Below are 16,190 nucleotides of genomic sequence, written 5' to 3'. Positions count from 1 at the left end.
GCAGCAACAGTGGTATTCAGAGGGACACTGTCTCTGAATATGAAAGTTCAGTTTAGCTGTCATGAGAGACAGAAGATAAAACAGTGCCATCCTGAGTAGAGCACTACCCTTCTATGTTCATCCTAGGCAACCAATGGAATCAAGGGGTTGGAGAACCTGTCCTACGAGTAAATACTGAAGAGTCTGGGTCTTTGTAGTTTAGGGGGAAAAACACAGCTACAGGGGAACATGATAGAGATTTATAAAATTATGGGTGGGGTGGGGAAATTGAAGTGGATTATGCATATTGATGAAGGATATGTTCATCAATGGCTATTAGCCACGGTGAGTTAGGGGAACCTGCATATTGATAGGCAGTGAACCTCTGAAATACAGTGCTAGGAGGCAACATCAGGGGAAGACCGTAGCCTCTGCCTGCTTTTTTGGCACTCAACGGCAACTGGTTGACAACTGTGAGAACCAGGACGCCTAACTAGATGGACCACTGGCCTGATCCAGCAGGGCTTTTCTTATGTTCTCAGGCTAAGTAGAATTGCACTCTTCTAAGCTCATGGACTTCAAAGGTATAACTCTACTTAGGATGGAGCTGACAGTGGGGCAGATTGGAAGAACTTTGGGTAAGTGGAGCTTAGGGAAGCTGTGAAGATTTAATGGGGGTGACTTGCAGCATCTCCAAATTTTGGAGGCAGCAGCTGCCATTGTTTATGACAGAAATCAGATCTCATAGTTCCATGCTCAGCACATCTCAATGAACCATACTAACCATACTAACCCCTAACAGAGAGGAGCTATGGCTCAATGGCAGAGCATTTGCTTTGCATTCAGAAGGTCCTGTGATTAATCCCCTGCATCTCCAACTAAAATGATCAGGTAGGAAGTTATGTGAAAGTCCTCTACCCAGAGACTCTGGGGAGCAGCTGCCATTCTGAGGCCCCTGCCACACGGCAGAAAAAAACACGGCCAAAGTGTGGCTATTCAGAGTCGCACCAAAAGAGACACACAGCGGTGGGATCACACAGATCCCCTGAGCCGCCGCGCCGTTGCTCCCCAGCACGATCAGATGCCGGGGAGGAAGCCACTGACAGGAGACCGAGGCAGCCGGCTGCGCATGTGTGCGCATGCGCAGTTCGGCCAGGAGCCTCGGATGCGCCGGCAGAAGGACGTGCCAGCGATCCCAAGGCCTCTGTAGGTGGTTTGCTTTCACTGCAGATTTTCGGCCTGAAGGGCCGGATCAGGGACGGGTGCGCGCCGCCTCCCAGATGTTGCGGTGGGATCGTGCCCGTTTGCTGCGCCCCCAATCTGTCCCTCTTCTGGCCCTAAACCTCCTGTGTGACCGGGGCCTGAGTTAACAATACTAACCTTGAAAGACCAATGGTCTGCCTCAGTATAAGGCAACTTTGTGTTATATTTTAATCATTTCTGAGCAAGAAACAAATTCATGGCACCCCTTTAGTCTTCTTGACAATATTGTGTTAGCCTTGGCTTAAGCCTGAGTTCGGTTTCACTATACACCCAACAACTCATTATAGTTTTGTAGTCCAGTGCTTGCTGATCTCTCTGAGTACCACTGAAGGACCTTTAAAATAAAGCCCTGAATCAGCTTGTAGTGTGTCCTTTGTTTCTTCACTTGGAGTTAAGTGGCAAGTCAATTAGCATTGCTTACTTGACTCCAAAGAATCTAGGTCAGTAGGCATCAGAGAAGACTAAGGCCCATCAGACAGCCTTTATAATCTGTTTTGGTAGCCAGTTGCTAACAGATTTTTTGTGTCATTTCAGACACAACTGTTTTAGCAAGTGGCTGCTAACAGATTTTATTTACCTTTTCATACAAAGCAGCTTGCGTCCGTTTGGCAAAGCGTGGTTGAGCTGTTCTTGAGGTAAACTGCTTTCTTCTGCTTTCACCTTTTCTTTGCGCTTCTGAATCTCTGTAGTGTGCTGTTTAAAAAGTCTGCGGTGCTTCCAATAGCTCCACACTTCCCCCCCTGCCCTTTTTCACCACACACTCTTCATTGAAATTTTTTGAATGCTCTAAGTTGAGCGCTATAGTGCTAGACCAATATAGCACTTCAGTGCTACAGCAGCACAATTGAGATACATTGAGAAGTGCTATATTGATCTAGCACTGTAGTACTCATCTTAAAATATTCAAAAAGGTTTGAGGAAGATTGTGCGGCAAACAAGGGCTGCGGGGAAAGTGTGGGGCTGTTTGAAATGGCCAGATCCCTTCAGAGATGGCTCATTAACGGAATGAAATTTGCTGTATGAAACCTCTCTCCCTGTATCACTTTACTCAGAACCAGCCCAACAACAGATAACATCCAGTTTAGAACAGTAATGTAAAAGGGGCCTAAGATGGCTGTGTCTTTTACACAGCAGTAATACACAGTTCTGAAACTTTAATGAGGAAGGGCTAGAAACAGATGGACCAGTTTCCTTTTCCATTTTACTGTATTTCTGTATTAGTCAACTACATCACTGCAGGTTTTATTATTACTCGTGATTATGCTCAACGGTGCCTCATGGGGCAGAAGCACCAGTTACACAGTGTTCCTCTTTTTGCCCATGTTCATCATCAGCTGCGGTGAACCCTTTTATTTATTCTTCTTTGCATACAGCTAAAGAGTGCCGTCCCTTTAATATGGGTCTGGAGTCCCTTCCCTAGACTTGGAGCCTGTCTACTGGCCCCACCTCACCCAGGAAGCAGCTCTGCCCGGTCTTGATCTCTGCTGCCTTGTCCTCTAGGCCTGTAGTCCCAGGGCCTATCCTTTCCTTAAGAGCTGTCTCTACTCCTCCCTTGAGCAAGCTGCCTGCAAGTAAGTCCTCCCTTGGCAACATCCCCCTCTCTCAGCTGGGCTTGCCTTTTTATCAGGTTCCAGCCTGGGGAAGAGGAAGGTGTCCCACTTGCTGCAGCTCTGCCCTACCCTCCCTCTGGCTGATTCAAAACTCAGCCAGACAGTACAGGGTTTCTGTGTTGCTCTCCTTCTTCATGTTATTAGCAGCTTCGTTTATAGTCTGCCTTTCTCACTGGGACTCAAGGTGGATTGCAAGTATGATAACAGCTGTTCTGTCAATCAGCAAGTGAATTGCATCTAATAGTAGTTTCCTATTAATGCAGAGTCATACAGTGGGGTATGAGAAAGGCTATTCAGTTAAGCAATGAGCCAAGTATAAAATATGGTAAAATAATTCATTCTGACATTAACATATGCCCCTGACATGACTCTAGGGTAGAATCGCCAACCTCCAGGTGGGTGCTGGAGATCTCCTAGAATTACAACTGATTGCCAGACTATATCAATCACTTACTCATTTATTATCTATTATTTAAAACATTTATTCTACTTCTGGAGAAAATGGCTGCCTTGGAAGGTAGACTGCATGGCATTAAGGTCCCTCCTCTCCCTAAACCCATTCTCCCAGATTCCACCCTCAAATCTCTAGGTATTTCCAAACCCGGAGTTGGCAACTATTCTCTAGGGCCATTATGTGTTCCTTAAATATGCTGACCCCATCCCCCACCAACTACCCCATGCCTAGGGTTGCCAGCACCACCAGTGGAGGCATGGGTTGCCTGCTGCCAATCAACTGCCCAGTGGAGGGGCTTACCAGGAGAAGGAGGAAGTGACATCAAAATGCCGGCAACTTCGAGGTGACACTCTAGCATCTGGGCAAAAACTCTGTGGTAGAAACCATTTTTACCATTGAGTTTTTTCCCCACATACTAGAGCATTGCCACGGTGTTGCAGAATGATGATGTAACTTCTAGTGTGACATCATCTGGGCCTTCCTCTTTATCCTGGTAAGTCTCTCCCCCCCATCCCCTGCCAGTTGCAAGGAGGGGCCTGGCAACCCTACCCAGTCACTCTTTATGATGCAACTCCAGGTTGGGAAATTTCTGGAGATTTTGGAGATGCAGCCTGGGGAGGATGGGGTTCAGGACGGAGCTCAGTAAGGTATAATATCAGAGTCTACCCTCCAAAGTAGCCATTTTCTCCAGAGGAAGTGATTTCTGTGGACTAAAGATCAACTTGAATTCCAGGAGATCTCCAGTCCCTAGACGGTTTACAAGCAGCTGCCTTTTAAAATAATGTGTAAGTGTACATAGAGGAGTATATACATTATATAGCTAAGAAACATGATAGCAGCTGCCGGAGAAGCACTGATAATAGTAAAGCACAACAGCAGTATGAAGGGAGAAGAAGCAGGCTTGGAAGATTCTGATCTGGGCAAGGGAAAAGCTACACCAGGGGACAATCCCAGCCCCGTAAGAAAAGTGGAGTGACTATGTTTAAATTAATCTGTCTAATATCAAACAGTTGCACAGGGCAGCTGGAGAAAAATTAAGAGAATCGTGGTGACTTAAGGTTGCACGAACCAAAATAGATGAGCCATGTGATTGCTCACCCGTAATTTTTCTAAAAGGATAATTATAGAGATGGAGGAGAAGCCAAGGCCTGCAGCTTTCAGGCTAATGAAATGCATGGCTGTCTGTGCCTAGGTTCGATACTGCAACTCCCTGGACGAGGAAGAGAAAAGGGAACTCAAGCTCTTCAGTAATCAGAGGAAGAGGGAGAACTTGGGGCGAGGCAATGTCCGACCATTCCCAGTCACCATGACGGGAGCCATCTGTGAGCAGGTAAGCCTGTCGTTCCAGTCCATGGGTTGCAGAGTATGCTTCTGTAGTGAGGAGATTATCTCCAGGGCCCACAAAGCCTTGGAAAACTCTGTTTCTCGATGCGTAAATTTGGGGCTGTATCCAGTCAGCTTTTTCACTCAGTCTCATCCAGTTCCCTTTCTGCTACAGCTGGCTTCTCACATGGCTTTTGTGTGTGCAGTCATCCCCTTTATAGCCCTTTTGGTGGCCAAAGGGGACCCCTTAACCCTTTTTTTATGAGTAGCAAACGTGGTTGGAATCTACCCTTTGGTCTTTTGTTGCAATATTGGTTTTGGGTTACGCAAGATCATAACAACAGTTGATGGGAAGGCAACCTTAGGTTTGTTCTTTTGTTTGACCTTGAAAGGAATGTTTATTGCGATTCCTTAATTAATTACCTTTTCCCTAGGGATAGAGAATTTATTGTGTGGGTAGCTAGGGAGTGTGTGTGTATATATGTTAGTCCAGGATTGCTGATACTCTGCCAGGAAAACAATTTCCCTTGCTTAATCCCCAAGGAAAATTATATCTAAGTGGAGCATTGCTGGACCACAAAAGCCATGAGCAAAGCAACTGGCTTATAGCCAGAATCAAGGGGTCATTTATCAATATGTCTGTACCAGTCTCAGAAAGAATTTGGCAATTATTTTACAGAAGCAAGCAAACTGGAGCAAAAGTTAGTGAAGACCAAATACATGCATAGGAGCTACTATATGGTGAAATATGTTTAGTATATGCTGGCTGAAAAAGATGTGTAGACAAATGTAGAAATAAATTTGATTTTCTGTAATTTTGAAACATGATTAAGATAGTTGGAATTTCAAATTTGATTTCCGTTTTTGTATTTACTTGGGAAAGTGTGTATGTCAGTATATTTTAAAAGCTGTGTTCCTAGATCAGCCATGAAATGTGATTTCACCACATACATTTCCCAGTTTTTCAGTCTGGACAATTCACTGAATTTATGAAAAATGTAATTCTAGGTTTACAGTTTACAAACCATTGACATCACCAGTTACCACCAATGTGACACGAATATCATACACATACCACAGAGTTTCTCTGGAGATAGTGTTCTGTTATTGGCCTACAATTAATAAATACAAAAGTATCTGATTTACAAGTTTAAAACTGGGAAATCTCTTTGGGATGTCTCTTTCCAAAATGTTAAATTAATGTAACAATCTGAATAATGAATAAGAGTCCAATGGAGATTTTGTTTATTACTGCATGCTGAAGCTTTCGAAGCACATTAGCATGGCAGTCTTCACCTCTTGATCCAGTGGGAAAATGTAGGGCATGGAAGAAGAAAAGCCCCACTTGCTGGGTCATTTGTTTCAAAGGAACCCAAAGTTCTTGTTTTTTTTCTTCCTCCCCAGTGTTAGAAATCAGAATATGCAGAAAGGGAAACAAGACGGAAACAAATGCCTTGGTCCCCCCCCCCTTTATCTGCTCAGGGTCCTCCAACATGTAGGCAAGTTTTGGTGTCCGCCATCAGCAGGCATGAAATTGTAACTGGGAGTTGTGAGTTCACGAAAGCATGCTGAGCACATCCCCTTCTTTGCCCTTGGATCACAGAGATTCCTGTGGTACTCCAGCTTGAGAAAGTCTGGAGCGTCTGAATGATGAATAAGCAGGAGAGAAAACAGATGGGCTTTATCATTGTGCCAAATTTAATTTCCTTCCAAATGATGCCATGAGAACAGCCACTGTTCAGCAGTTCTCACCTTGAAGTATCATCAGAGCAGGTGCCCCTTCTTTAATTTTCGCTCTATATCTTTGCAGTGTGGAGGCCAAATCAATGGAGGAGACATAGCTGTCTTTGCATCCCGGGCAGGCCATGGTGTTTGCTGGCACCCACCGTGCTTTATCTGCAGCATTTGCAATGAGCTGTTGGTAGATCTTATCTACTTCTATCAAGATGGAAAGATTTATTGTGGCCGGCACCACGCGGAATGCCTCAAGCCTCGGTGCGCAGCGTGTGATGAAGTAAGGCCAACCAGACATGTTTGGTGTGGGGGGAGGAGGGAGCTGGCATGTATCAGCATTCTTTCTGGCATTACTGCTTTGTAGGATGAACTGCAGGCTTCCAAACTCAGCTTTGCCAAGCTTATCTTTGCATCTGCTTCTAGTAAGCAAAGGGAAGATGAGAACTTTCTCAAGGCTGGTTCACACATCATTTATTTATTTATTTATGTAGTACATTTAAAACCTGCTGTTCCTCCAAGTAGCTCAGGGCAGGACCACCATGTAAGATACCATAGGTTGAGAGAGAGAGTGATTGGCACAAAGTCCCCCAGTCATCTTCATGGTGAGTAGGGATTTGAGCCCTGGTCTCCTGAGTTCTAGTCCAGCATTCTAACCACCATGCTTATAAGTGCCTGTACTGGCTTCTGGTCATGATAGACAAGACAGGCATACATGACTAGGGATGGGCACAAACCAGGTCACGAGCCAGTATTCGGCACGAACGTGGCCCAGTTCAGAGCCCCCGAACCAATGTTCAGGGAAGGTGCCTTCCACCAACATTTAGCAGACTTTTGCCTGGTTTGGCTGTTTAGGCCATTTAAACCTAACAGCTGAGTGGCATAGGTCTGCAGCTCACCTGTTAGGTTTAAGTGGCTGTGAGCCATTTCACCATTTGGTTTCACTTCCCCCTATTTTCAAGGACTGTCCTGAACCCCAAACCAGAATGTTTAGGTTTGTGCCCATCCCTATTTGTGACTAAAGAGCCCCCTTCCAGACAATGTTCCTGGTAAACTGAGGGCTAAATTAGACACTATATATCTGTTTAACAGTTGGGTTCCCCGTACCCAACTCTGTGTTCCTGCAGCCACACAGCTGCTGTGGGGAACGTTAGTTGAAAAAAATGAAAGAATATCACTCAGAACATCACTGCAGGGGGAGAATGGGCTCCTGTCCCCCCCCCCCATTTTTCTGTGCTGAAATGGCACTGGGGGGGAGCTACTTCCCTGTTTTTGCTGCTCCAGGTGCACAGAATATTCCAAGTAGAGCAGCAAAACCAAGGAAATAACCTTCCACAGCACTGTTTCAGCACAGGAAAATGGAGGGCAGAATCCCCTCCTCTCCCCATGATGGCATTCTGAGCCCAATCAGGCTCTCCATTATTTGTAAACTGATGTTCCCCACAGGAGTTGTGTGGCTGCAGGGACACAGAGTCTTTTTAAAAAGCATATCAAATTTGGCCCTAAGAATCAGCCTCAACTTTTTCCTGCCAGAGAGAAGAGAATTAATTTTTTTCTCCCTGATAATGGACCTTATGTGTAACAAGGGGAAAATGGAACCAGGAAAAAACATGCAATATGTTTGGGGGCCATTTCTCAAGAGTAAAGAGAAGTATACAAGAAATGGTTCCTGATGGATTATTTCCTAGTTTATTACTAGAGAATCTTATCATTACTGTGCATCCTGATTGTCTGCCAGCTACTTAATAGGATGTTAGTTCCAGCCAATTGAGATAATAGAATCTTGCAAAAGTATCTTGCCTCTAGATGCATGCATCTTCAAACACATCAGTATGAGCACTATTAGAACCATCACTTGTGTTTCTGTAACCGCAGATACTGTTAATACTAAAACATCGTCCATGGCAGCTTTAGCACCCTAACCTGAGAATACACAGTACAGACAAGCAACATAAAACAGTTTCTCGATGAATGTGTGATATTTGTATATGATAATATAGTCAGAGATAAATGTTCGGCCAGCCTAAGGAACTGAAACAGTTGTTGCGAGTCTATGGGTAAATCATTCGTTATTTTGTCGTGTGGCTGCCTGTACTCCTCATTTATTTTATTTATTTGTTTGGTTATTTGTTTATTAGATTTCTATCCCGCCCTTTCCTGAAGGCTCAGGGTGGATTACAACAATACAACAACAACTGCATATAAAAATACATAATATGTAAGCTAGTAAAATCAGATACTGGCCATTTATAAATAATCAATAAAATATAAAGAAGCGAATGGGTAGGTAAGTTCAAGCAGGGCCAAAAAAACAAGATCAGAAGAAAGCTTTTCTGAACAAGACTGACTTGCAAGCCCTGTGGAAACTTGGAAGTTCCCGCAGGGCTCGAACCTAATCCACCAAGGTATTCCACCAGGATAGGGCCAAGCTGGAAAAGGCCCTTATCCTGGTGGTAGCCAAGTGGACCTTTTGAGAGGTCAGCACCACCAACAAGTTGAACAATGATGAGCTCAGCATATGAAGGAGATTATGTCAGATATGATGGTCCCAGACCATTTAGGGATTTGAAGGTGAGTACCAGTACCTTGAACTTGATCCAGAAATAGATAGGGAGCCATTGTTGCTGCTGCATCACAGGATGTGTGCATCCCAGGGTACACCAGCCAACAATCTGGTGGCTGCATTCTGAACTACCTGAAGCTTCCGGAGCAACTTCAGAGCGAATTACAGAAATCTAAGCGAGAGGTGACTGTGGCATGGATCTCTGCAGCAAGATTGGAACAAGACAGGTAGGGAACTAACTGGTGGGCTCACCGTAGATGGTAAAAAGTAGTCTGTGCAACGTTGGACACCTGTTTCCCAAATGAGAGCAAGGTATCTAACTATATCCCCAGACTCCTGCTGGAGTCCAGGAATGTAAGCAGAACCCCATCAAGAGCCAGGAGTTGTACATTGCCAATGGGTCCGTGTCGACCCAGCCACATGACCTTGGTCTTAGAAGGATTTAGCTTCAGCCAATTTCCCCTCAATCAGTCCACCACAGCATCTAGACACTGGGATAGTCCAGGGACAGCAGCCCATCACCGAGGAGGAGATAGAGATGAGTATCATCCACATACTGATGGCACCCCACCCCACAACCTCTGATGAGATCAACCAAAGGGTGCATGTAGATGGTGAATAACATTGGTGACAGGATTGCACCCTGAGGGACACCACAAATCAGCGGCATACTAGATTAACTCCTGCTGCTGACAACAACGAGGAAAACCACTGCAGTGCAGTACCCTTTATCCTCAGGGAGGTGAGGCAGTCAATCAGTATTGGGTGGTCAATCGTGTCAAATGTTGCTGAAAGATCTAGTCAGATCAGCAGACAGCAGTGCTCACTCACCATGGTCCAATTGCCATCAAAGGTCGTTAACCAGTGCCACAAGTGTGGGCTTTTTCCCATACCCAGATCAGCAGCCAGACTGGAATGGATCTACTGAGGAAGTTTCATCCAGAAATTCATGGAGTTGCTCAGCCACTGCCCTCTCAATTACCTTCCCCAGAAACAGCAAATTCGAGACTGGGTGGTAATTGACCAGCTCTGTCTTATCCAAAGAAGGCTGCTTCAAAATAGGTCAAACTAGGGCCTCCTTTAAAGAGCTGGGAAAGCTGCCCTGAGAGAGACAAATTCACAGTCTCTCTCAGGGAGCCTCCTACCACATCACAGCAAGATTTAACCAGCCAAGATGGGTAGGGATCTAAGGGGCAGGTCAATGGCCTGGCAGCCACCAGGATCCTGTCCACATCTGTCAGGGAGAGCAGGTGGAAGTGGTCCAAGAGAGGACCTGTATAAGCTATGGAAGCCTCTGGCATATCACCTGTATACAAACTGGCAGCAATCTCTTGGCAGAGTTTCGAGATTTTATTTGCAAAATATGTTGCAAGAGTGTCACAGCTAATAGGCAATTCTCTATCATTTTGGGATTCCACATTTGTTTGAGTCCGAACTTTGGTTTGTGATTTGTGCATTCACCAAGCCCTTTGGACTTGCCGTATTTTTCGTGGTGATGGTCATTTGCTGCTATCACCTGCGAAACAGGAAGCAGCAGCTCTGACTATATGGCAGGGGTTACCTGCCCCAATGGGAGATCTCTGACAGTATAATCCTATGCAGAATTGGTTCCAGTCTAAACCTATTGAAATCAATTACCTTCCCTGTTGAAACTGCAGAGTTCAGATGTTTGGTGGGTATTTGTGATTGCAAGCTTCAGGAAAAACCTAAGCCTGGGAAAGCTGCAAGCAGAAATATAATATGGCTGCCCTTCTTTTCATTTCTATGACTCGATTGCCCTTAGTGGGTGTTTGTTGCTTGTGATAATGCAGTTTTTTGTGTGCCTTCCTCCCCATTGTTTCATATCAACAATTTCCCTCCTGCTCAGCTAGTGGAGCACTTGGTCACTGTTCATTTCACTGGGTCTTATATGGGAAGCTGAAAAGGATGATCTCAAACCACATGGCTTGTTATTTGTGATGTGTTCCCTTGCTGCAGCTGATGTGTATTTGGGACTGTAGCACCATCGCCTACTGTGGGGGCTGGTCTTCTGATGAGTGCAAGAGGCTGTGATCTAGACCGGCCTCACTGTAGGACTTGGGGTCCATGTGTCTCTTATCCTTCATCCTCTGTGCATCCTGTATGCTGTGTCTGCAGTTGTATACATTTCCTGACATTTGAAGTCCATTTGCTTCCCAGCACCCTTCTCCAGGGTAGTGATTATGACTGTAAGAAGTATGCATATGCTGGGAAGTAGATGCATGGTTGTCATTTGCCATGTTGTAGGCATTTGTGTGTGTGCAGAGGAACTGAGTAGGTGTGCTTTTTGTTCTGCGTTGCTAGGCATTGGTTATAACATAGGTCTGCTATGTACATTGCAGTGAGCTGCACTGTAAAAGAATGAGAAGAGACTAGTGCTATAGATCAGTTGGCCAGGGGGAGACTTAATGGTGTAAAGCAGGCCAGGTAGAGATCCAGTGTGAGGTCCTATGGTGGTCAAGCTTGGGGCTGCACGAGGGGTTGCAGGGCTGCCAATTTGCTGTCAAATTGTGCTGATTTATGGTGACTCTGTAGGGTTTTCAAGGCAAGAGACGTTCAGAGATGGTTTGCCATTGTCTGCCTCTGCCTAACGACCCTGGTATTCCTTGGTGGTCTCCCATCCAAATACTAACCAGGGCTGATCCTGCTTAGCTTCCAAGATATGACAAGATTGTGTTAGTCTGGGCCATCCGAGTCAGGGCATACAAGCCATATCCAACCCAAACATCATGAAAAGTAAATCATGCGTCTTGCCGAGTTCTGTAACCCTCAGGACAACCGGGGTCTCTGGTACGTCATGTCCTAATTCCTCCCTCTGATCACCCCAGAAGGTTTGAAACTGCTCTCTCACATCAACACACAACACTTCAGACACCACACACACCACAAGTTTTAAAAAGCCTGCAAGTATGAGGATAAGACGATGGAATAAAAGTGGCACAAACCTAAACCAGAGTCTGCGTTTGGGTAATGTGGAGTCTGTCACTGCCTAGCTTTATTCCAGCTACACGTTTCTCATTTTCTACCCTTTATTTACCCAAAATGAATATATGTCATCCTAGACTACATTTTATCCTTGGATCCTGTGCAGCTAATTTTAGCAACAACTGTTTCAATTCCTTAGGCTGTGGATGAAAGGAAAAAAAATTAGGACAGAGGTATCAAGAGGCCCAGACATAGTAGTCTCAAAATAGCCAAGCTGTTAGAATAAGCTAAAAATATGTAACAGGAGAATAGAACTTGCAATATATGCCATGAAGCAAACTATCACCCCGAAGACCTAACCCTGACTCCTTTGTTCTCTTTCCTCAGATCATCTTTGCTGACGAGTGCACAGAGGCTGAGGGAAGGCACTGGCACATGAAGCACTTTTGCTGTTTTGAATGCGAAACAGTGCTAGGCGGCCAGCGGTACATCATGAAGGAAGGGCGGCCATATTGCTGCAACTGTTTTGAATCCTTGTACGCGGAGTACTGTGATACCTGCGCTCAGCACATAGGTGAGGGAGCAGATAAAAAAACCACCATGCTTTTTGCTGCCGAGGGAGCTCCTTGTGGCCTTTTGATGTGGATTTGAAACTCATTATGTTGTTTTTTATTTATTTCCGTTGGGGGGGGGAGAAAATGATGTGACATGTTGACACACCATTGCGTTCATGGTTTCAGATGAAGCATACCTCCAGGCTAACCGTGGAAATGGTTTTGTTTTGAAAGTACATGGCAGGCCTTGGCATCCGTTTCTGTCAGGCCTCCAGTAACCATTTGGCAGGTGCAGGAGTCTAGCTGGGCCCACATTTCTGTGGGCGGAAAAGGGAGGGAAAAATCTATCGTGCCAGTGCCAGCGCCAGCCAGTGATAGTATCCCCACCCACCCCTCATTTCTGTCAATTAAAAGAAATAATGATAGGCAGCTCCACCCCTGCAAATTAGGTGAAGTTAGAAAATCATATGAGTTAGGAAACAAGTAAGTTAGCTTTAAAAAACCCCAAACCTTCCATTTTCTTTGCTAAGGAAGGAGATTCCATATCTTGAGCCATACTTTTCAACATTTTCATTTATTTCATTTATAACCTGCCTTTCTCCCTGATGAGACCCGAAGCAGCTTACATCTTTTCCTTGCCGCCATTTTATCTTCGCAGCAACCCTGGAGATAGGCAAAGCTTAGAGTTGTGTGACTGGCTCAAGGTCACCCAGCAAGCCGCCATGAGCCCATGTGGAAGGGCGGGATATAAGTCTAATAATAAATAAATAAAGCTTCCATGTCAGAGTGGGGATTCAAACCCGGTTCTCCCAGATCCTAGTCTGACACTCTACCCAAACGTTAAAGCAACAGATCTGCTTCTTTAGAGACATCATGTCTGTCTGTGACTGTCGAAGCTGAATCAAGACTCAGCATCACATTAAAGCTGTCTCCCCCAAAATGTATATAAACACCTGTACTGCAAAGCCCCACAAGGTTCTGGTAACGTTAACAACAACCTCAGGTATAACCAGGGCTTTTTTTGTAGAAAAAGCCCAGCAGGAACTCATTAGCATAATAGGGCACACCAAACAGCAGAAACTCGTTAGCCTATTAGGCCACACCCCCTGACTGCACCACTCATTAGCATATTAGGCCGCACCCCCATGTTAGCAGAAATGTGCTCATCCAGCCACACCCACCTTTTGCTTCTTATTCTGTTTACCTTGTTTGTTGTCGAAACCCAGGGCCTTTTTTTGTAGCAGGAACTCCTTTGCATGTTAGGCCACACACCCCGAATGTAGCCAATCCTAATGAGTTCCTGCTGGGCGTGGCCAACTCGGGAGCCAGCCGGAACTCCGTTCCTGTGCGTTCCTGCCCAAAAATAGCCCTGCGTATAACTATATAGTTTCCTTCTGGGCATGTAAAGTAATTGGCATAACTTCTGTGCTTTTCAGTAAATTCACTGCCCCCCCCCAAAAAAAATTCTTCCCAAAAGACCAGTGCTAAATGCAAATTGGGTATGGAAGAAGAAAGTGAAGGCATACTTACAAACAGGGAACAAGATCTAGGCAAATTCAAGTTTTGATTTCAGTGCGAGAGATGTGATTAATTTTGTTACTGAAATAAATGGGGGTTTAAAAGGCACTCCTAAGAAGGTCTGTTAATTGGAATTTACTCCCAGGAAAGGGTTCTTAGGGTTGCACTTTAAAAGTGCATGATTCTATTTGGGTCACAGAGATGCACTGATCCAAATCCACACTACGGAATGCACGACTGTGTTTTCCTCCTTGAGCTTTGCTTTCACAGCATCAGTAGTGTCCCGCCACGGGCTCCTCCGTGGCCTCACAGGCCACTGTGGCGGGACTGGCTCAGCCAGCGCCGGGCTCCCCGTGAATACCGGGAGGTGGACGGGCCATGGGAAACAGTCCCGGAGACTCGAGTGTCCCCAAACCCCTCCCACAACAACAGCCGAAACGCAGAGAGAACTCAGAGGAGACGGGGCCGAAGGAGCGGTCCGGCACGGACGATGCTCCTCTACCTAAAGGGGGGGCGGGCCCGGTTGAAAGATAGAGGTAATTGGAGGGCCCCTGCCTTACCCCTCAGAAAGGAAGAGACAGCGAGCCGCAGTCACGGTGTACGAGATGGAAGTGGGCACTCCCCTGCATGCATAACTCCAAGCTAGAGGCACGGGGATTTAAAGAGAGGTGGGACAAAAAGGGGAAACACTAAGAGATTGGAGAATGCGGTGATGGGCGGCTGGAAGAGGCTATGGGCTCAGAAAGAGCTTGAGGGGTGTGTCCATAAGGGAGGGGAGGGGAGATAAAAGGAAGGAAACGGAAAAGTGCCGGGGAGGAGTTCAGAGATAATCGCACAGCCAAGGCAGAGAAAGGGTGGAAAAGCGATTGCTCTGAGAAAGGTGTCTGGAGTGTGACGCAACACCCAGCCCTTTCACATCTGAGGCGCTTGTTTCCTTCTGCGATCTCTCTTCAAAAATGACAACAGGATTTTCAGGGCTCAGGGACAACCCTGAGCAGGACAAGTAGCATGTAGGGTGTTGAAGGATGTTGAATAAATGGTGGGGAGGGAAGAAGAGCAGCCCCTCCTAGCCACAGCCTGGCCATTGTAATTTGCTGTTTCAGACCAGATTTCTAGATATTTTGTTCATTTCCCACCATGCCAACCCCCATAGTTCTAGACTCAAACAGACAAATTGCTTGTTCATTCCTTCTGTTTTCAGAGATGAACACTGAAATAGTTAACATTTTGATACCAAAATTAGCATCTCTAATTAGCGTTTCAGTCAAATGGAGCAGTTAGCAAGCAGGCTGACAAATAGACATTTATGCATAGGTAATAGTTTGGGTGCTCTGATTTCTTGTAAAAAGTACCCAGACTGTTCTTGTTTTCCAGTGGATTGCAGCTGGGGAATATTTAGGGACCAGTCCTAAGGTTGCAACAAACACCAAGACACAACTCGCTGCCTTGTTTAAACAGATTTATCCATGTCACGGGGAGTTCTGTGAATGGAACCGCCAGCATTTTTTCCCTTTAGAAGTCACAGGTCGGGGGACCCAATTCCAACTAGGACTTTCACAAACAAAGGTATAGTTCCATTAACCTGAACCTGATCTGAACTGAACTTGGGAAGCCACCACTACAGACATACAGATACAACGACTCTCTGAGCTAGAACTGCCAACTTCCAGATGGTGCCTGAAGATTTCCCAACATTACAATTGATCTCCAGATGCAGAGATCAGTTCCTCTGGAGGAAATGGCTGCTTTGTAAGGTGGAGTGTATGGCTTTACACCCTGCTGAGGTCCCTCCCCACCCCTCCCCAAATCCCAAACTCCCCAAACTCCACCCCCAAATCTCTAAGAATTCCCTACCTGGAGCTGGCAATTCTACAGTACAGCCTTGTAAGGGAAGTGCCCCCCATCTTCATCTTTAAAGATGTGTTAATAACGAAACAGTGAAAGACGTGTCTTCTACCATCTCACCAAAGATGCTAGTGAAAGTTGCCTCCTTCAGTACAACACTGGAAGAAACCATGGTGGGGCACCTCTTAGATTTCAGGGTAAGGAGATGGGGGAGATAGGGTTGCCAGCCATCCTCTGGGTGGTGCCTGGAGTTCTTTTGGAATTATAACTGATGTCTGGGCTACAGGAATCAGTTCCCCTGGAGAAAATAGTTGCTTTGGAGGGTGGGCTCTATAACATCACATCCCCACTGAGCACCCTTTCCTCCCAAAACGACTCCTCCTTCAGGCCACGCCAAATCTCCAGGA

At 45.7% G+C, this 16,190-nt stretch overlaps 1 protein-coding gene across 1 annotated transcript in view; it reads left to right on the top strand.

Moving 5' to 3' along the window:
* PRICKLE2 (prickle planar cell polarity protein 2) overlaps positions 1-16,190 on the top strand; it is a 58,674-nt gene that overhangs the window by 35,930 nt on the left and 6,554 nt on the right. Inside the window, 3 exon segments of the mRNA XM_015420256.1 lie at positions 4,499-4,636; positions 6,440-6,643; positions 12,254-12,440. Coding sequence (XP_015275742.1) covers positions 4,499-4,636; positions 6,440-6,643; positions 12,254-12,440 — 529 coding nt within the window.

Source organism: Gekko japonicus, unplaced genomic scaffold (assembly GCF_001447785.1).
Source record: "Gekko japonicus isolate JY-2015 unplaced genomic scaffold, Gekko_japonicus_V1.1 scaffold262, whole genome shotgun sequence".
Taxonomy (NCBI): domain Eukaryota; kingdom Metazoa; phylum Chordata; class Lepidosauria; order Squamata; family Gekkonidae; genus Gekko; species Gekko japonicus.
Note: the sequence above shows the minus strand (reverse complement) of the source record. Positions and strands in the feature narration are given on the sequence as shown.